The 22222-nt window shown below is 39.8% G+C and overlaps 1 protein-coding gene across 1 annotated transcript in view; it reads right to left on the reverse strand.

The window, feature by feature from the left end:
- Positions 1-22222, reverse strand: part of PTPRQ (protein tyrosine phosphatase receptor type Q) — a 110315-nt gene that overhangs the window by 5216 nt on the left and 82877 nt on the right. The window contains exons 54-62 of the mRNA XM_083698846.1: positions 20233-20277; positions 13239-13265; positions 12503-12584; positions 8284-8374; positions 5272-5348; positions 2767-2901; positions 2527-2652; positions 1739-1887; positions 780-915 (exon numbers count right to left, since the gene is read on the reverse strand). Coding sequence (XP_083554972.1) covers positions 780-915; positions 1739-1887; positions 2527-2652; positions 2767-2901; positions 5272-5348; positions 8284-8374; positions 12503-12584; positions 13239-13265; positions 20233-20277 — 868 coding nt within the window. The remainder of the gene's footprint in view (positions 1-779; positions 916-1738; positions 1888-2526; positions 2653-2766; positions 2902-5271; positions 5349-8283; positions 8375-12502; positions 12585-13238; positions 13266-20232; positions 20278-22222) is intronic.

The raw sequence follows: 22222 nt of genomic DNA on the forward strand, positions 1-22222 counted from the left end.
ACAGTATATTTTAGCTTGCCTTTTTTTTACATTTCTCTTGGTGGGTAACAAAATGTTTCTCTGTCTCTGTCTCTGTCTCTGTCTCATTCTCTCTCTCTCTCTCTCTCTCTCTCTCTCTCTCTCTCTCTCACACACACACACACACACACACACACACTCAAAGCATCATTCTACCAGCTTAACAGTTTATAAGTATCCAAAGATTCACTTAGAAGCCATTTACAGGATGAGAAGGAAAGCAATGCTGATTTTAAATTATTATTGTTGTTGTTATTGTTATTATTGGGTTTTTTCTGGGGGGGATTGCAGGGGTACGCATACCCCTAAACATTTTGTGAATCTAGGTTTGGCCTCATTGAGGGGCAGTATTTCAATATGAGTAGGAAAATGAGAGTACTCCTTAACATTTTTTAGAACAAAAGCACTGGTTATTATCATTAATATTTTGGAAACTGCACACTCACCTTTTTCTGTATTGTATCAGACTTTTAGGAACAGATATGAGAAGAAGCACAAAGGAGGAATGCATCTGTTTCTTGCTATGTGCACCAACAGGACTGTGCATGATACTACAGACTCTAAGCCCAACCACCCCAATAAAGCCTTCTCCCCAACATGCTGCTTTCTATGTGTTGGAGTTTTTATTTTTTCACGCAGCAGCAATTTATCATTTGAGCCATCATCTGCAGTCTAAAGAGCTACAGTCCAAGGGGACAGGCTTGCGATCTCAGCTGCTATTTGTGACAAGTAGTCCATAGCATAGATTCTGAGCATCTTACCAGATTTTGTACCATACACATCCTTTCACTTCTCAGCTCAGCTACAAGACCATAGATATCCACAAAATCATGGTCATTTATATGCTGTGTTAAATGGTCCAGGGCGATATAAACTCCCGTTCTTCCGACTCCAGCGCTATAAGGAAAAAGTCAAGATGGAAGTATTTTCACGTGAATGTCTAACATCTCTAATGGAAAATCACAGTTGCAATAAAAAGTAGATTACAGTTTTGATTAACTATAGACAATGATTATTTATTTTTAGGTGCACTTATGTCAGTGAAGCCAAACAAGGTGCCCCAGAATCTTTTATTGACTAAGCATTATTGCATTCCCAGATTAGTACTATGGTATCCAATCAAAACAGAAGGAAGTTGCTGGCCTGGATTCACTCCTAATAGGGTTAAGAGGGTAAGTGCCCTAGCATACGTTAATGAAGGCTTTTTACTGCAGTTGTCATTGGTCTCACAGTCATTCCTAGCTCCATGCTGTTCTCCAACTGATGGCTCTCATTCATAGATATCTGCTGTGCTACATGAAGTAGGTTCCTCCAGACACTTCACTGGTGTTGAGCTATGGATTGCATGTTGCATGTTTTTCTTTTCTCTCCCCCACCCTCCCGTTCTAGCCCTAAAAGCAACATGCCTAGTGACTGCCATATCTAGAAAGAATAGGCAATGCCCCTAACTTAGCTTCATAGTCTAACTATCGAAAGTGTTCACTAGGCCACACCTTTTTATTATTATTGGCTTATCACTTGCTTTGTTTACGGGCCTGACACAGGTTTTCATTTTATGTACTGAATATTTTGTTTCCTGCTTATTTTTATGTATATGCCCTTAAGAATGCTATTTATGTTACTGTACACATTTATGCTATGTGGGGTTGGGGTTAGGAGGAATTAGATGGAAAATATATAAAATCCCTTAATTTTTTTACAAAGGAAAATAATTTATTACCTGCAGTGAACAACTATGGGTGTGCTATCATGTGCTCGGCTAGCACGGATCAGCTTTACAAAATGGACTAATGATGCAGTCGTTTCAGGTACTCCATGTTCAGGCCAGGCTGTGAAGTTACACTGACGTACCATCATACAATCCCCATGCTTCCAAATGCAAACAGAAAGAAGGAAGGTATTATTTCAGAATGGCAAATACTTTCAACTGCAGCTTGAGAGGCCACACATAACTGGGCTAAATTCAAGTCAGATTTTGTTGATGAGACCCTACTAAGCCCTCCCACCTAAGAGCCTTGATCTTGACTGGATTATCTTATCTGACAAACACAATTAAGCACTGATAATGCAAAGAACAAAAATCAACCATCCTAAGAAGTAATAGACTCGGCTGGAAGACCAACATTGAAGGTGATTGTTCTGCCTCTGACAGAAGGTAAAAGTAAAGGGACCCCCTGACCATTAGGTCCAGTCACAGACGACTCTGGGGTTGCGATGCTCATCTCACTTTACTGGCCGAGCTTCTGGGTCATGTGGCCAGCAGAACTAAGCCGCTTCTGGCGAACCAGAGCAGCGCATGGAAACGCCATTTACCTTCCCGTCGGAGCCAAGCTGTTTGAGTACCAAGGTACCACTGTATTTGGAAGCATAACATTCAATATAGTGTATTCATAATGGAATAATAAATATTATGGATAGCTTGATATGTTTTGAATTAAAATCAGAAGTGTAAGCAGCATGGTTTTCACAGAAACGGTAACAACTTTTTAAAAAATCACCAGACCTTACCCTTTCAATCTTTAAATCCCTGATGGTCCAGTCTATTTGAACGTCTTCTACTAATTTAGTAATCACTATATCTCCAAACACAGTCACTGGTATGTTGTCTTCAGGCCAGTATTGATGACATCTTATCTGCAACCAGTATGGAATAAAGTGGCTTATTTTGGGGAGGGGGGAATAACAACATGAAGGCTTTTTGAAAGGGCAATTGGCAGTTACCAAATGTATTTCTTAAGTTCAACTTACCCGTCCTTTTTCAAAACACTGAGTAAGCATAACAAGGGTTTTTGCTCTTGTTTCCCATACCATTCTCCAGAAATCCCCCACTGTGCCTGGTAATGGTCCTTGAGTAGCAATGAATTCATTTGGACATAAATAGCCCTAAAGAAAAGATGAACCATAGCAAATGCTTATAAAGAAAAAGAGCGAAAACGATGCATTCAGCAAGCCATCTCATATGCAGCCTATGACTATATTAAGAGAAATGCACCTATTATTGCAGGAGGTCCTTCAGTAACTCAGTGCATTCCCATGGGTGTTCAGAAGGAATTTGGAACTAGAGAGAAAGATGAAGGAATCTTTTACTGAACCTATGAACTCTCAGAAACATTGTATGTCGGGGGATTTATTTATTACAATTCTAAACAGTTCATCCTCTCAAAAGAGCCCAGCACAGTTTACATCATGGTCAACTACATGAACTACAATAATTAAAATATTTAAAGCAGAGTATCAAAAAAAATCCCACATTGGCCAGAATAAATTACACAGTGGACAAAAAAACAAACAAAATTCACATCACAAAACAGATGGCACCATCCGAGGCACCATCCTCCAGTTCCTGAATGAACAAATTGTATTTTGTTGATACCAAAATGTTAGCAGCAAGGACACTCATAGTTCCATGAGAGAGAATTCCACAGTTAGGGAGCTAGGCCTTGTCTTGCATCACCACCCAACAGATGACACACACCTTTGAGGCCACAAGCAAAGCCTCCCTGTCACATCAAGCTGGCAGGCATTGGAACATAGGATGCTGCCTTGTATTGAGTCAGATGATTGCTCCATTTATCTCAGTTATTGTCTTCACTGACTGGCTGTAGCTCACCAGTCTTTCAGTCAGAGTTCTTGCCCAGCTCTACCTAGAGATGCCAGGGACTTAGGAATTTTGCATCTTTATCACTGCAGAGATCCTCCTTTAAGTACTTGGGCCCCAAGGTATTCAGGGCTTGATGCACTGGGAGCCAGTACAAAGCTGTGAGAATTGGTGATATATTATTCCATTATGCTACCCTGCTTAACAGCCAGGCAGCTGCATTCTCTACTAGCTGCAGCTTCCAAGCCATCTTCAGGTGTTGCCCAACATAGAGCGCATTGTAATAGTCCAATTGTCAGGTTACTAGGGCATGGTTTCCAGAAGCCAATCTATTCCAGTCCAGCAACAGCCGCAGCTGGCCAATGACTCACCACTGGGGACAGGCTTTCCTCACTACTGAGGAAATCTAGGCCTCCTGTGACAACATGAGATTGAGGAGTATACTCAAGCTAGAGACCTTTTGCTGTAGAGGGAGCCCACAGGCTGTCTTCCTAATTCCAGGACATTGGAACCACCTACGAATAGCATCTCAACATTAATGGGATTCAATTCCCATTAATTCAAAGTTTGGTGCTGACCTTTAAGGCCCTAAATGGCCTCAGTCCAGTATACCTGAAGGAGCGTCTCCACCCCCATCGTTCTACCCGGACACTGAAGTCCAGCCTTCTGGCGGTTCCCTCACTGCGAGAAGTGAGGTTGCAGGGAACCAGGCAGAGGGCCTTCTCGGTAGTGGCGCCCGCCTGTGGAACACCCTCCCAGCAGATGTCAAGGAAATAAGCAACTATATGATTTTTAAAAGACATCTGAAGGCAGCACTGTTTAGGGAAGTTTTTAATGTTTAATGCTGTATTGTGTTTTTAACATTCGGTTGGGAGTTGCCCAGAGTGGCTGGGGAAACCCAGCCAGATGGGCAGGGTATAAATAATAAATTATTATTATTATTAAGTTTCAGTTTATTAGCCTTCCTGAATCCCATCATTGCTTTCAGACACTGGTCACAGTACATGTGGAGCCCCTCCTGATTCATATGAAGCAATTGCACTGGATGGCATCAGCACTCTCATGTGAAGAAATATACACACACAGAGAGAGATGACAGAGTGGTAGAGAAAGTCCTCACTCTGCAGAAATCTTTATATCGCTCTTCCTCATGGATTTGATATATAATCAGAGATATGGTATATACTGCATTACAAATGGAGGCTGATACCGTTTTGCTAATGCCTTAGTTTTGCTGCTTTTCTGTAAAACTGTAAGAAATCAGCCCTCTTGGATCTGGCTGAGGGTTTATTTAGCCCAGAGCCTGCTTCCAACAGCAGCTTTACCAGCTGAGAAAGCACATAACAAACGTAACATTTTGCACCCCTAAGTTACAGAACCTCACCTCATTCTTGCAGGAGAGAGGATTAACATAGCTTTTCCTTGCCACCTGTTCTGTATATAATGTATCCGGTGACTAATAAACAGCTGTGAATTATTCGACCTGTAACTATTTAGATTTTTATTGACTTGTGAGCATAATTTAAAAAAACCCTAATTATTTTCTGCATAAAATATATTTGTTTCAAACCACACACACACACACACACACACACACACACACACACACAAAATAGGAAGAATGTGATAACAATTACAAATGATCCCAAACTTACAGACACATAACTAGCATTGATGTAATCCGATCCAGGTATGCTAGCATCAGGCATCAGCTTCACTCTGTTGTTGTTATCTGTACAACGGAAATAAAGTCAATGACACGAAATATGCTTGTTTCTTCTATTTGTTTCAAACCACTTGACCTATATGTCTATACTCGTATTTACATATGTTATAGTGTTGATTTTTAATGGGGTACAGAAATACCGTAAGGATCCTAATATGACACTAAAAAGAGTATAAACCTGGAGTAAAAAAAATTCTACACTTCTTTGTTATAACTGCCGTCTTTGTGTCCAGCAAGTTCTTGGAGTTTACATACCTTTTGACAGATAATTTCTGTTAGTGAGATGCCTATATTCACTTACCGTATCTTCTGCCTCTGTTAAAATGCAGCAACTGGGGGGGGGGGGTGGAATTAAAGGTTTGAGCGGTTCTTTACAATATTTGCCATTTCTGCGTAGCCATGATGTAATAAGAACTCCAAATATGGTTCTTCCTCACTCCTGAATGTGTAAACATAATGCCCATTTCTAGTCTTATGTAGTACAAATAAAGTATGCTAGAATATATTTCAAAAGTTAGGGCTCACCCAGACAATCTTTACCACTGAATCAGAGCAAATGTCCACCGGGTTTTCTGCAGACTGACATTCTGTGAACCGACACCTGCGCTAAAGCGCAGGTTTCCCCAGGGTAAGTGGTGGGGCAAACAGAAGTAAATCCAGCTGAATTCAGTGGGGCTTGCTCCAAGGTAAGTGTGGTTAGCACAGGGCCGGATTTAGGTTTGATGAGGCCCTAAGCTACTGAAGGTAATGGGGCCCTTTATATGTCCAGCTGTCCTTTGTCAACAACAAATTGTTGCTGTTTTTTGTGTTGAATATATGCTATATTGTAATTTATGGACCTAATAGGTATCTAAAGCCATTTGCACATAACAAATTATTTACATCATAGGAGCCTACACAACACAAAACACTGTTGCTGTATGTAGGGGTTTTTTATTTGTTTTTTTATCTTATATTTTGGAAATGTACATCCAGTTTCCCCCCCCCTTAATTTTTTGGGTGGCCCCCAAAAGAGGGGCCCTAAGCTACAGCTTGTTTAAAGGTAAAGGTACCCCTGCCTGTACGGGCCAGTTGTGTCCAACTCTAGGGTTGTGCGCCCATCTCACTCTATAGGCTGGGGGCCAGCGCTGTCCGGAGACACTTCCAGGTCACATGGCCAGCGTGACGAAGCTGCTCTGGTGAGCCAGCACCAGCGCAGCACACAGAAACGCTGTTTACCTTCCCACGAGAGCGGTACCTATTTATCTACTTGCACTTAAAGGTGCTTTCAAACTCCTAGGTGGGCAGGAGCTGGGACCGAAAGACGGGAGCTCACCCCGCCGCGGGGATTCGAACCACCGACCATACGATCGGCAAGTCCTAGGCACTGAGGTTTTACCCACAGCGCGACCCGCATCCCTTAATAGTCCGTTTAGCTTATACTTAATATGGCACTGGGTTAGCATTTCAGCCTTAAACTGTTTCCTATTGTGAATTTTAAAAACAATAGAACGCATCCTTCATTATTGTTCATCTTACACAGAAAGAAGTGAACTCCTCTGTTACCTGTGGATTTTATCTGTGCTTCTTTGGCTAGCCTCTTTGCCAAAATGGGGGGAAATGACTGCCCATTTCTTACCACCCAAAATCTTTATTTCAAAAGTAAAGGTAAATTTAAAACCTTTCCCTTCCTTTCCTTTCCTACTGCCTCCCCCTGGAGGTTTCCTTAATTTATAGCAAAACTGTCCCTCCCTGATGTCTGAAACAAGATAGGATGACTAGTTTATACTGAACTGTGAAATCAAGGCGGTGAAAGTGGCTTCAATCCTAACCCCATTTACTTGAGAGTAAGCCCCACTAAATTCAATAGGATTTACTTTGGAGTAGACATGGTTAGGTTTGCAGCCATGGATGCCTTTGTGATGGGTAATTAATCAGTTCATTAATTTTTTTGTCTTTAAGCTGTCACGAGGCTCTTTGCTGTTTTTGCTGCATAAACGACCAATACTGCTACCCTTCTGGAAATTCATTAACTTTGAAAGGAAACATGCAGGGGATGTAGATCTCTTGTAAATATCTGTTGATGGCTGAGATGCACGTTAAAAATATGCATATATTTGCCTTGCTGGACAATGATATAAACATACACACATGTGAAAATGAACATTGGAATGGACTGAGGCATGTTTGTATATGCCCAGCCCTAAACCATTTTGACTGCAGTTTTTTATTTCTATGAACCACTTTAGTATTCTCTAAATGAAAAGTGGATTTAAAATGATTTTAATAAAATAATTAAAATAAGGTAAAAAAATAAAACCTCTGAAACAGATAACAGGAGCAGCTGTTCTAAAAAGTTAATAGCACAGAATGTGGTTACATTAACAGAGGAATGCCTTGCCCCCGTCTCACATCGCAGCTAATGCTTAAAATAATAGTGGCATTTCTGTCTTATTAACTGAAAAATGAAGCAGTGCTGACTACAGAGAGACAGACCCCTGTCTCCTATGATAAAAATCTACCCTCAACTTATAAGTTACCATATATTCACTCTGATCTTTCGGAAAACTCTTACACAGCACATTTACAAGTACCTTAAGAAAGCATCGCCATACTTAAAGGGAAACTGCCAACAGGTGGATTTCACCTTTTTATTTACAAAAAAAAAAAAAAAATTCACTAAGCGTAAAATAAAGATGTTGATACCACTTTGATTATGTTACAAAGCTAAGAAACTATTTGCGACTATAAAGATACCAGCACCTCCACTTTAATGGCTGTGAGTGAAAGCAAAAACTTAATTATAAAAAACCCACAAAACTCTCAAGTCTGTAATAAGAAATTATCATGTAGTAAACACACTTCTTCCCAGACATCACAGTGAAAAATAATTAAAAAAAAAAAAGTCTGAGACACTTTTTAGCTAGCGGAGAGAAAGAATGATTTGTAAAACACAACATACATGGCTTGATGTTGGGAAAACGGTTTTTAGACCTGTTCCAAGGAAGATCAGCATCAGCTGAGGCAAGATCTGGAAGAAACTTGGGAAGTTCCTATAAAACAACATATATTTTAGAATGTATTTGGGGTCGCTTTGCAGATCAGCAATGTAAATATAATATGAAATTTGTTCACTGAGTGGCATACACAATATTACGTTTATAGATGCATAATACAATCTTAAAAAGAAGTTCCTAAACACTAGCAAGGCTATTTGTCTTTGCCCTCCAAAATAGGTTAATATACCTGATAAATATTTTTGCAAGGTACAAAAGGGAGTAAATAGATCCACTATTTATTTATTTTTTAGAAAGTCTCAGATAGAAAAACTTATTAAATTGTCATCCAAAGTGAAAATTAACTTTTTTAAAAAAAGTTATTAAAAAAATATTTTGATGCATTTTAGCATTTGTATGTCTAAAATAAAATGTGGCAATGATACCAAAATAGAATTCAGGTGAACCATTCCAGTATGAGGAAAGATTTGGAGGGGTTGAGGTGTATTGAATTTCTAAGGACAGCTGGTAACATTACAGAAGCCTTTCACCTCACTGTCAACCCTTGTTACAACAGCAGTTTCAGATGCTAAACTACAGAACAGACTGTCAGGCTGAACAATCTAAGCTTATATGAACTTTCACCTTGGAAGTCAAGATGAAGTCGGAGTGCCACTTTCTGTTTTTGTGTGTGGCTTTTAATGGAGGGAACTAAATAAGGAGAAAGCCTTTTCCTGAGTTGCTTCCCTTGTAGCTATGATGGCCTCGTGCTTTGCTATAGTATGAGAACAAGAAAGTATTTAATCAAACATGGGCGATTGGCAATTTGTTATTCCTCACTGACCTCTGCCTCAGTTCAGGAAGGACAGGAAGATGTATACTGGGCATAACGAATAGGGATAAGGAAATACATGAATGAATCACAGCCCAGTTCAAAGCATTAAATGTAATCTACAATGCAAGGGAATAGAAGTGGCATGGTCAGGTCACATAAAAAGTAGGGTACCTCAATGACTACTTTTAAAAACTTATTTTAAAAGCAAATAAAAGCAAATTGTTGTGAAGATTCGTTGCTTTCACCACCCACCTATCCTCAGCTATCTTCATTTATTTCGACTTCCTGCCAACACTGTCATTTGTTTTCTTGAGGTAAAATACTCTCATTCAAACATATTTCTGTAAACAACTCAACGCTCATCTAGCACCAATTGAACATGGATTGAAGTTATGGGCAAAGTTCAAAACTTTGCAAAGCAAAATGATACCTGGATAATTATTTCCACCTACCTGCTAATGTAAAGTCCATGATACAGAGATGCCCTTTTTGATTTTAACATTTTAAATGCACATACACATGGAAGGTAGCATGGTATACTCCTAAAGGCTTTGTATAGATATTAAAAAGCACTACAAATAAGATGCTACCCTGAAGCACTCCACAGCATAACTGCCAAGGAGAATGAAAGACAATCATCCAATGCTATTCTCTGAAATGGACCCTGGAGACAGGATTGGAACCACGTTAAAACAGTGCTTCCGATACCCATCCCACTAAGTTGGCTCAAATGGATACTAAGGTCAATAATATCAAAAGCTATGGAGAGCTCAAGGAAGAATAAGAGCTCAAGGAAGAAGGAGTCACACTCTCAGTAAAGGTCATCCAACAGGGTGACCAAAGTTGATTCAGTTCCATAGCCAGGCCTGAACCCAAACTGAAATGGGTTGAAATAATGTTTCATCTGCACTGGAAACTTCACTGCAGATTGCAACAGGTGTGGATGAGGCATCAAGATCACTACAAAGGCAAGCGACTTTGTCCTCAAAGTGTCTTGGGCTTGCAAAGGGCATAAAACTTCATTCCCTAGAGCAGATGCTGGACATTACAAAAAGGCTTCATGTATGAAAAAGCTCCATACACATATAGATTCATATGGGAGTAGGCTATTTTTGAATGACCTTACAGTACTTTCAGGGGTGGCTAAACTGTGGCCTTCTAGAAGCTGTTGGACTACAACTCACATCATCCCTGATCATTGGCCATACTGACCAATGGGAGTTCAAGTCCAACAACATCTGGTGGGCCACAGGTTTCCCTTCTCTGCCTTACCACTTGTTTTTATGTTTCATTATTAGTGCTAGTTTACTACTATTTTAACAGAGTAGTGTGCTACAAATGCAACTCTCAGTTTCCCTGTCCTAGTAAGATGGAATTTCTGCTCTTGTTGGAAAAAAGAGCTCTCCATGCACTGTTCAGAAGTATCTTATGGTGAGTTCATTATTACATGCAGACCAAGACTGCTTAAGAACCATGATCAAGAATCTGTAGGAAATACTATTCATCTTATCACTCTTTTGTTATTATTTCCTAAGTGAGTGAAACATTATAATCCAATAGTATAACTGTCAATCAATTTTTTTCTTCTTCATTATTCACAGATCCAGACAATGAACACTTCATGGCAAATCTATAAATCCAAAATAATAGAGTCACTGGAGAATGACAAATGATTTTTAGGATAGTAAATGACTCCATGTGCTGGTAATGATGAACACAACGCTACTGAGATAACAAAAATGATCTATTTCTGAATTTTTTTTTTAAAAAAAACGATAGCCATAGAAAATAAGTTACTTACAAAAACAATGAAAAGTCCAAGACTTAAGCATAGCTTTGGCATGACATAGCTATTATATAAATTTCACACACTCTTTGGAAGACCTATCTGTTTTCAACAGGAACAAAGGCTCTCGATGCTACGAGATGAGACATTGCTGGTTGTGATCATACATAGCATAATCCATTGCAGACTGCAGCTATGACACCTTACAGAGATGAGCGGGTGCTAAACAAGAGTAACTCATTTATCTCGGAGGGATTTATAAAAGAAAAGTGTCTGGAAGGTTGGTAAAGGCTATAGGTCAGTGGTGGAGCACCTACTTTGCCTCCAGATTCAATTCCTGAGAGAGACTCTATGAGAGAGGTAAAGGTAAAGGGACCCCTGACCACTAGGTCCAGTCGTGACCGACTCTGGGGTTGCGGCGCTCATCTCACTTTATTGGTCGAGGGAGCCGGCATACAGCTTCCAGGTCATGTGGCCAGCATGACTAAGCCGCTTCTGGTGAACCAGAGCAGTGCATGGAAACGCCATTTACCTTCCCACCAGAGTGGTACCTATTTATCTACTTGCACCTTGATGTGCTTTCAAACTGCTAGGTTGGCAGGAGCAGGGACCAAGCAACGGGAGCTCACCCTGTCACAGGGATTCGAACCGCCGACCTTCTGATCGGCAAGTCCAAGACTCTGTGGTTTAACCTACAGCACTCCTGCCTAAAACCATACAGAGCTTCTGCCAGCCAGTGTGGACAATACTGAGCTTGATGGAACAGTGTTCTGATGGTATAAGGCAGCTCCCATTGATCTCTGTGTTCCCAGGCCTGAGATAGGACTCCAATGTGAATTATTATTCTTTCCTAGAGGGCATTCAACTCACCCATGTTTGGGCTGCTGGGAGGAGGAAATTTCACCTGCTTCAAGATTCTATACCATCCTGAAACTTTGTGCCCATTTTCCAGATATTCCATGTCTCCTGCTGGGGATCCTTTCCCAGTCTGAGAATGACTCATTTAAAACTCCTTTCAAATTACAGTGGTACCTCGGTTTATGAACCTAATCCATTCCGGAAGTCCATTCTTAAATTGAAACCGTTCTTAAACCAAGGCGCGCTTTCCCTAATGAGGCCTCCCACCGCCTGTGCCCTTCCACCATTTGGCTTTCATTCATAGACTGAGGTAAAGTTCTCAAACAGGGACACTACTTCCGGTTTTGTGGAGTTCATAAACTGAATTGTTCATAAACAGGACTGTTCTTAAACTGAGGTACCACTGCACAGTTATATTGCTGAAATTGCCATTTTAAAAATATATGGATTTCTCTGCGATTAGAGTCAAAGGGATAATGAATACTTGGTGTCATTGCACAGGAGGCAGAAGGAAGATCACGGTATGGATAATTCTGATCACACTGCAACAAGGAGACTGTAGTACCTAAATGGATAAACTGGTAATTGGGTCTTGATGATCAAGGCAAGAGTCCTTCATGGCCTTGCTTGCTTAAAATGGACATGAAATGTGACACATGAAATGAGTGCAGGTCTTGCAATGTTGTGACAACTGCTGGTAACATACCAAAAATTCTTCCTGAAACTTTAGGTTGTTGTTTGTACAAAGCTCTTCAACGTGTTGTAGAAAACATTTCTTGCCTATGGGCCTAGAAAACATTTTTAGAGAGAGTTAATGGTTGCCTAGGATTTAATAATCAGAATCGAAATATATTGTTATCCAGATGTATAACAAAGATTAAGAAAAAACACAGTAATATGAATAGTTTACAAAAGGGAATAATTGGCTTTACGTTAGGAATTGTTTTGAAATAATAACCTCTTGCCACTTCAAACCTCCCCTGATTTAGTTGATATAACACAACTGTTATCTACAAACTGTGTGTTACAAATGTGATTGCTCCAAAGTTCAGTTGTTTGATATTTATGTGTGTCTGCAAAGTCACCTCTCAGTTCTATTCAAGCACATAATGCTTCTTTTGTCACACAGAAACCATTCTATACAATGCAGGGCTTTAGATATATAAAATATAGCAGTGACTTCATTCCCATAATTACATGGTTTTTAAACCCCAAGGAGTTAAATATCCCTATATTACTTGCCAAGCTAAAACACAGACATGCAGGCTTCACCCCAGAGAGAGAGAGAGAATTTCTCCAGTTACCATGCAATTAGTCATGCTTTTATGATTTATACACAGTTTGGAGCTTTTTCTAATAAATATACAAAAAGAAACCACACATTGTGATTCACCAAGCTAGCAAATCTATAGCCACAATGTAAAAATTAGCAGTCAACTTACTTGATGGATTTTCTATAACTAAGTAACCTGTAATAGAGATTATGTTAAAGGATGTAAGTTGCGAGTCAAAGAACACTTTGCATTCTGGTTAGGTTGTAGACACAACAGAGAGGTCAAAACTAAGAAGTAAAAAATTAATTCAATATTCCAGATGAATCAATTTTAAAACTTATTTGTGTTCCTTGTTATGGGATACCAAAGCAGTTGCACCAATTCTAAAATACTCTTATTTTTTTTACTAGCATGGAAATGAGATCTTGGTGCTATGGAATATCTAACTTGATTTGTATAGTGCAAAGATAATTAAGCAGAAGGGTTTGGTAGATTAAAAGTCTTATTTGGAAAATATTTCTGTTTAGAGAAAAGTTCATGCTGCTTCTCTCTTCATATCTTTCTTCAAACTCCTTTCTTCTCAAAAGCAGTAGAAAAATCCAACGTTTCAAAGCACATCCTGTTATGACATTATACACCTTAGTGTTGCTGTATGTCTCCCAAAGAAAGCTTTTAAAAGCACACACTGAGCTCAGAAAACTAGTCACACATTTAATAGCAATCTGCTTCATGTATGCATGCAATGTAAACTTTTCTAAATCGCTCAACACCTATAGTCAGCAGTGGCTAGTATCTTGAGCTTGGCTGAGGATTGGTCAGTGGACTGCAGCCTGACTCCTCCTAGTTGTAGATGTTTGGCAAAGGACGCACGGTTTCAAGAAGGATCAAGGAGTTGACAGGTGCTGCTAAATTTGGGGATGCCTCCAGGATGACCTCTCATTTCCTGAAGGGAGGGTGCTGTGTCGAAAGTGGCACATAATATTCTCCTGTACTGCATTTGGCACAGGGTGATATCAAAACAAATCATATTCATGGACTGATGTCCATTGATTTCAGTGGGTCTGCTCTGAGTATGACTAACTGGATATCGTTTCATAGAATCACAGAATTGCAGAGTTGAAAGGAAGGCAAAGGGTCGTCTAGTCCAACCCCTTGCAATGCAGGAATCACAACTAAATCACAACTAAAGTGTTCCTGACAGATGACCACCTAACCTCTGCTTAAAAACCTCCACCACCTTCTGAGGGAGTCCGTCTGTTGATGGTAACCAGGCCCTCCAAATGGGAGTGGCAAATACAAGGTAAGAAGCAGCCTAAAGTCTGAGTAATAAAATCTGTACTGTAAAATGAGAATAGAAAGGAGGTACCACAAGATAGGAGAAAATTATTCCTATATTCAGTCGCAGCAGCAAGAATACAACTTGTGAAGAACTGGAAAGGAAATTACATACCTACAAAAAAGGATTGGTTAATGAAATTAACAGAATTGGCAAAATTAACTGGGTTAATAAGATACCAAACACACCAGAAATTAAGGGCAGAATGGTTATGGTTCAAAGATTACATGAACAAACACTGCTCTAAAGATAACATACTGATATGTTTAGACTAAGCTTGTAAGGATGACCTGATGTTATATTATAATAGTACCATAAAAGAAGTAATTACAGTGATAAATGATATGCAATGTAAATAAGAATTTAGATGATTTAAAGATGGTGGAGGGAAGTCACACGGGTGTGGTATTTTATGTTCCTTTTGTCCTTACTTTTTCTTCTTACTTTTTCCGTTTATTTTGTGGTTAAGTGTGTGTATCTTATTGTTTTGTTTGTTTGTTTGTAAGTACGCCTAAATAAAACATTTAATAATAATAATAATAATAATAATAATAATAATAATAATAATAATGTAATATAAATTGTATTCATTTATGGGGTGGGGGGCAGATTTAGAAACTGGCTTCCTAAGCTATGAAATTTAGAGAAGGATGTGAGGAACAGAGAACCATTCTTTATAATGACCTTGTTCCTATAAACATTTCTAAATAGCATCATACTTCTCAAATTGTTTTACCCTAGTATATCAATGAAGAACCTGAATTCCAATGACCAACTTTTTTCTATCTGCTTTTTAGCATTTTGTTAAAAAAAACTGTGCAGTAGGGTTCAGTATAAAAATGGCTAGAGAATTTCCTAGCTTCCATCTCTTGCTTTCAATGGAAGTTTTTAGGAAATTCATTTATTAAAATCGATTTCGGAATTCTGTTGCTGAAGTTCTGGTTCTGCAGAACAGATTGATGATGGATGTGGCTTGTGCATAGGATACTTCACACAAAAATAATACAAGAAAGTCACATTAAAATTAACCTAACATGTAAAAGGAGAACATTGCATGGGAAAGGAAGTGATACTCTCAGGGAAGCCATTGCTGAATAGAAGTCCTGAGGTGCTTCTATAAAGGCGAGGAAAGAAGGACAAATTATTACAATGCCAATGTAGAAATTCACTAGCTCAGGGGCAACTTGCTGTAATAAACTCGCCCAACTATGTAGCTAGATCCTATTTTTAAAAATATGTTTTACATGGACAAAAAATGAAATCATGTGTTGTACAACAGGTATTCATAAACTTATCTAAATCGGTAAATTGGTAAACCAAAACCAGGATTGTTCTGCTAAAAAACATGAGGTTCCCACTGAAAAAGCTGAACATTTTTTAATAAAGCATTTCTCAGTGGAGATATTTGTGCTTTCTTGGTGATTTATTTTTAAACTTTCAGTTAAAAGGGCAAACCATGTGTCGTCAATAGAACTAGATACAATTGCAGCTTAATCGAATTAGGGATCATGTTTGATCTATGTCATGTTTAGATGTCTACCGTACAAAACTTGGTTTTGAGGAGTTTAGTGTTTCAGAAAGAGTGGACACCAAAATGCCCTTTCTGCTAATTTAGGCTACAATCCAGAGAGTAAGTCACTTTGAACTCAATGGGGCTTCCTTCTCAGTTGACATGTCCAAGCTTGCGCTGTTAGTTCTCTATTCAGGCAACTATCTTTGCAGTTTTGTAGTAATTCAAGGACACCATTTTATTTCCGACTGGAAAATTCAATATTGCAATGAGACTTGCCTATGAATGTTTACTTGGGTGTAAGTTCCACTGCATAAGCATATTCCCAGATAGGTGTGCACAGGATTTCAGTTTGAATTGCTTTAAGGTTCTTAGAATAAGCTTTTTGAAATAAATCAGACATTGCTCTGTTAGCAGTTTGGCTTTATTCATATAACACCCAGCTTTACTTGACAGTCTGATCCTGTGGATGTTTGGAAATACATGCCGCTGGGTTAAGTAGGGTTTAATCCCATGAAAGGTAGTGTAGGATTGCAGCCTACAATGCCATAATTAAATATCAAATAATAAAATCTGTGTTAAGGCAGCCTGCTCTGCTATTGGACCTTGTGTGAAATATATTTTGGAGCCCCTTCTCAATTTTGGGGGGCTATACACCAGTGCCTAATTACATACCTTCTGGCTGGAGATAAAACATTATTATGAGAGGAAGAAATTTAATTAAACATGGAGAACACAACTTCAGAATCTATAGGAAGAACAGATGGATTTTATGCCTAATAGTAATCGACATGACAAAGTTATTATAAGAGAAATGAAAACAAATGCAAATGATTGTATAAACACAGCATATGACTAAATTACAATTTATGATAATTTAAACATATCTATGCATTTGGTAGGCCCCTGGAAGCTTTGGGCTTTTGTGTTCTACATACCCTGCATAATATGAATAAGAACATAATATGAGCTTGCGGGATCAGGCCATTGTTGCATCCAGTCCAGCATCCTGTTCTCACAGTGGCTGACCATATGCCCACCACATTATATGTCTGCCACTGACACTGCATGTGGGAATGGGATTCTTCATCCATCTGGATAGATTGCATGTGGGTAATATCAATGCACCATAGTTTGAGAGGCTACATGTGGAGAATCCTTTGCTGAATCGGTAGCAGGGGTATACCTAGTGATTGGATAGGTTGGTTCCTGCCAAGGGCCCAGACAGTGGCAGAGGAAGCCGCTCGGGCACCTAGGGTGGCGCGCCCAGGGAGGGGCAAAGGCAGGGCGGGCACGCCGTGAGGCCTCTGGAGTATGACTGCCTCCTCCCACTCAGCCACCCTACAGCTGGGGGAAGGCAGTGGGTGGACCATTTGGGCAGCATGGAGCCTGCGTGCGCCCAAACCACTGTGTCTCTCCCAGGAGAGATGCATGGCTTGGGTGCACTGCAGGCCCTTTGGTGACTGCCGCCTGGCATTTTGTCACCCCCCTCTGTGGTGACAGCCGGGGCGGACCACATCCACTGCACCTCCCTTACTCTGCCCCTGGGCCCAAGCCCAGGCTGATTGTAGAGAAATCTAACTTCTCCACTCTGACTAGGAGTGACTAGGAGCCTGTCTGCCCTTCTGCGCATAACCCAGGCCACTCCTACGCTCTTCTGCAAGGGATACGGGCAGGGGTACCAATATAGCTCTTTGCCAATGGCACAAAGCAGCTTAGGTATGCCTCTGATTTGCACTTGCAAACAGAAGTTCAGATCAAATGGTTCTGATTTAACTGTTCATAGGTAAGGGGATTGATCCTAGGCTCTTCCTTCTGCTCTCAGCACTGGACTGGCCTCCTCTGGGATGGGAATCTTATTGTACATAGCACCATAGGATATATGCAGGTGAATTAGGACCAAGAGTTAAGTGCATTATATAATTCCTAATACAAAAGAAAAATCCAAGCATACTCTGCGCAAGGAATGTAAACTTGTCAAGGACACAGGAATAGGGACCTTTCAAGAGACAGGAAGGTTATTACGCCATTGCATAAGTTTTTTTTCAAGTTGCAGACCACTAATAATGCAATATACTTGTGTACAAGAAACCTATGCAAGAGATCCATGCCTCAGTACTTTATTACGCAGCGATTCAAAATAGATTAATGGCAAAATAATTGTGTTGGTCTTTAAGATGCCACAAGAATATGTTGTATTTGGTGCAACAGAATAACATAGCTAATTGGCTACCGCTTTGTGAGATGTATTTGAGTGATAGGTGCAGCCTTTGAGCCTAGCTGAAGTTCCATTCCAGCATGACATTCTCCCCTTCCCCCTCACTCAAGTTTTTTTTTTTTTTTTGGTCTAAATTTTATAAGAAGCCATTTATTTATGTTGGCGATGGTGACTGGAGTTCATGTTGTCATACAGCATCAGCTTACTCTCTGGGTCAATCTGTTGAAAATCTATGGGGAATTACAGCTTGTTCAATAGAAAACCACAGAAATGAATGAGCAGACTAAAGGCTTAACTCATAAGCACCACAAGCACTCGCTAGGAATAACCAAGGAAGTAATTTTCAATGAGTTAAATGAGATTTTCATAGGTCTAACCCTTCAGGGACAGTACAGATCAATAATTCCTTATGAGAGGACCTTACAATAGTCCCCCACCCAACCAATGTACTGGAGCTCAATATCAGGGCTTAAGACTACTTCATAACAGTCTAAGACATTCATACACAAAGACAGTTAGCACATTTTGAGCTGGCAGCCCTCTTGGCAATTTCTGAGCTTCATCTTTCCCACATTCAGAGGAGTGGTTTAAAAAGGGGGGACACAGCAGCAACTGGCAATAATGTCAAATGCTGTTATTAAGACAGCACTGAGATTTTGACGTGATCCAGTGCATATGACTTTTAGTCGTCAGTGCTGATGAGAGAAGGCACTGTTATCAGGAATTTGTAGAAAATGTTTTTCATGCATTAAATACGCAGTTGCTACCTTGGCTACTGTTACTGATCCAGTCTAGACAACTCTGGTCAAAAAAAACAACACCTCACATCACCAGCAGCCAATTATGTGGACCAGATAGGGAAGCAGCACGATGAGTAAGTTTTGCCACATGTTGTGGAGGAGGGAAGCTAGGAATAGAGGTGTCATTGTGAGTGGCAGCCTTGTTTTATCATATCGCGTAGTTCTCTAATTTTTATGAATTTATTCTAAATTAACTGGATGCTTTATAGGAAAGTCAGTTGTGTTGTAGTGCTTAGCATGTTGGACTAGCACCTGGAAACTGGGGTTAGTATCTCCACTGGTGTCCTTAGACTAGTCACTACCTCACAGGGCTGTTGTGGAGATTAAATGAGGGAAGGACCATCTACAGCACCTTGAATTCCTTGGAGCAAAAGGTGGGTTATGAGTGGGGGGAAATAAACAAACTGATAATAGTCAATCACCAATTGTTGTCCAAGAAAACTTCAGTTTGAAGTTCTGACTATCCGAACAAATACTATTCTTGATATACAAAAGTCAGAATGTCTAATTTCATTGGGGGGGGGGGAGTACTTTTGTTTTCATTAGTACCAGCAATAATCATTCTCTTTTTATGTACCCGAAGGTGGCTTTCTACAGCTGCCTCACATGAAATTAGTTATTGGAAGATTACATATTGTTTTATAATGCAGATCAGCACAGGTTTGGCAAACCTCAAAAATAAAGTATGTCCAGCTTTAACTGGATGTTTTCGAAATGAACGTCTGTAATTTCTGTTTGAATCCGCTCTGAGGGGTTATGCAAATGACCTTTTCACACTGTAAACATGTATTATTTTTACTTGGGATCTACACGTCTGTACAAGGAATGATTTTTATTGAAGCCATTTAAAATAGAGAAGTTGCAATGCCAACAATACTTCCCTTTCTCCCATCAATGTCCCACCACTGTGCAAACCTTCGTCTTTCAAAAAATTATCTTTTTGAGACCTGTGTACACCACTTTACTTCTCTGATTTGTGTTTTAAGGCAGCAAATAGGTTTCTAACCACAGCAGGGCTATCTCTTGCTCATCCCTGTAAGGGAATAGAATATTACATTGATATGGAGCAGTACTAGTATATAGCACTACTGAGAACATCTCAATTTTTCGGCCATCTGGGAAGACCCTGCATTGCCTATTGAGGATCATTTTACAGTACTAGAAGTTTCGAAATGTGCCTAAGGCACTGAGAGAGAGAGCAGTTTTATCAGATGAAAGCCAATAAAGCATAGAAACACACAAGTGAGCACAGCACACTAGAAACCACACAGGGGCTCTTCAGCCATACAATAACTTACTGGATGACAAATATCTCCTTGCGTCTAAAGAAAAAGGAGGAATATCTGGAAGCAAAACCCATTCAGAATTAAGTTTTCAAATAGGGACAAGAGTTCTTATTTAGGTAAAAGGTTGCATATATTAATTGATGTGTAGACTTTGAGAAAAGTGCAGAGCTTTAAATACAAAACCTATGAAACTTTCATGCTTTTCTCCTGAAGTAAACTACTAAACACAGAAAAAAATAAATGCCCAGAAGCAGACAGTATAAGTCAACAGCTGTAACTCTGCCAGCCACCTTCAGTTTGCGGCAGTGAATTTTTTGAGCAAAGTAATGTAAGCCACCCATCTTCAAGCTACATCATATGTTACATTAGGTGTCTGCTAACCCAGGCAGTGGAATTTGCATTAGAAACATGGATGAAAGTACAACTTGGCTTCATAATATGTAATTCCAGCCTTTCTATGGACCATCATTTGGGAGGCTACAGGTTTTCAAGGTGACATCTTTCATTTAGTTTTCTGTGACTTTAATAGGACATAGTAATTCTTGACAGAATTCATCAGTCATTAAATTAGAACTCATTTCCTATAATATAATATTTATGTTTTTTCAAAACCTAAAATAACTAGGCTCTGTACACAAATTAAAATACAAGGGTTTTGATGGCAAACTGGACCACACAAACAATATTTGTGGTTTTTGTGGTGTGTTTTTTTAAAAAAAACTTGGAAAACCACTTCAGGTTTGGGGGTGAGGCATTGAAAGGGGATATTCAGAAAGCACTAACAGGGTTTGAGGCAACAAGGAAGAAATATTGCACACCACTAGTACTAGCTGTAAAAATCAGCCAATTTATGTGCAATGATCACACAGAAGACTAGTTCACAGCATAAGGTGAATGCACAGGAGTTGAGGACAGGGTAGAATTCTTTGTATCCTGTAGACATGATTGCTGCCACCAACATGAGCAAATACTTTGCCAAGTTAGGTGAGCTCCAGAACTTGGGACACTAGGGCCTTTTTACAAGCGTGAGTTGAAGTACATTTCATTCACTGTTCTATCCGTAAACTTGCACAAGTCAAAATAGGTGGAGGGCCCAGCACACTGTGCTACCTTTCATGCGAGTTTGGCTCATAAAGACTCTGGGCTAGTCTCTCCTGAAGACAGGACAATAAGGGCTGAACTATATGGAAGGTTAACTGTGCAATTCTGGCCTTGAGTGAAGGTCACCCTCCACCTCCACACTCAAAAACTGCCAGTGTGTGAGAGACCAGAACTGGGACCTTAGAATGGGGGTAGAGGAGCTTTACTTGCTATCCCGGCTGAGGTCCAACCTGGATAGTCCCCTTTCTCTCCTGCAATTTGCACTGCAAAAAACGTCTGGTTGAAATCAGAGGGACTTTTTTTTTTGCAATGCAAATTGTTGGAATAAGCCCCCAGATCCAAATCAAGAGTGGGCAAATCGTTAAAACACCCCCTCCGCTGCACCTCTCATGCTACGATTCCAGTGCAGATTAGAAATCCAACGCTGGCAATTTGCTGGGGGAAATCCCTGCAAAGAAGTGCAAAAGTACCCACATACAATCACGTGTAATTTGGCCCAAAATTATTTTGCAATATGATCCAAAACCAATTCATGGTGAAGTATTTCTCTTTAACTTGTTTAGTGTCACTAAACCCAGTGGAACTAATTCAGCATATATTCAGATTCTCAGGCAAAGATTCCCATTTAGGTGGCACATTCTGATGTGTTACCTTAAGAACCCACACTCATGTTTTCCAATACACATTTCCTTGCATTGCATCAAGGACCATGCACAAGCAAATGTAAAAAGAAAAAAGAAGCCTTTTGGATATGGCATCTATAATGGCCGTGAGCTGTAGACTGGGATGTAATAACTTAATATGAACAATGTTTATGTTGTGTTTTGTATCTTTGAACTGCAGCCTGCTCTTCTTCCAGGGAGCTCAGAGGGCTATGCATTTTCAGCTTCCCTATTTTATT

Source organism: Podarcis gaigeae, assembly GCF_964106915.1.
Source record: "Podarcis gaigeae genome assembly, chromosome: 10".
NCBI classification, from domain to species: Eukaryota; Metazoa; Chordata; class Lepidosauria; order Squamata; family Lacertidae; genus Podarcis; species Podarcis gaigeae.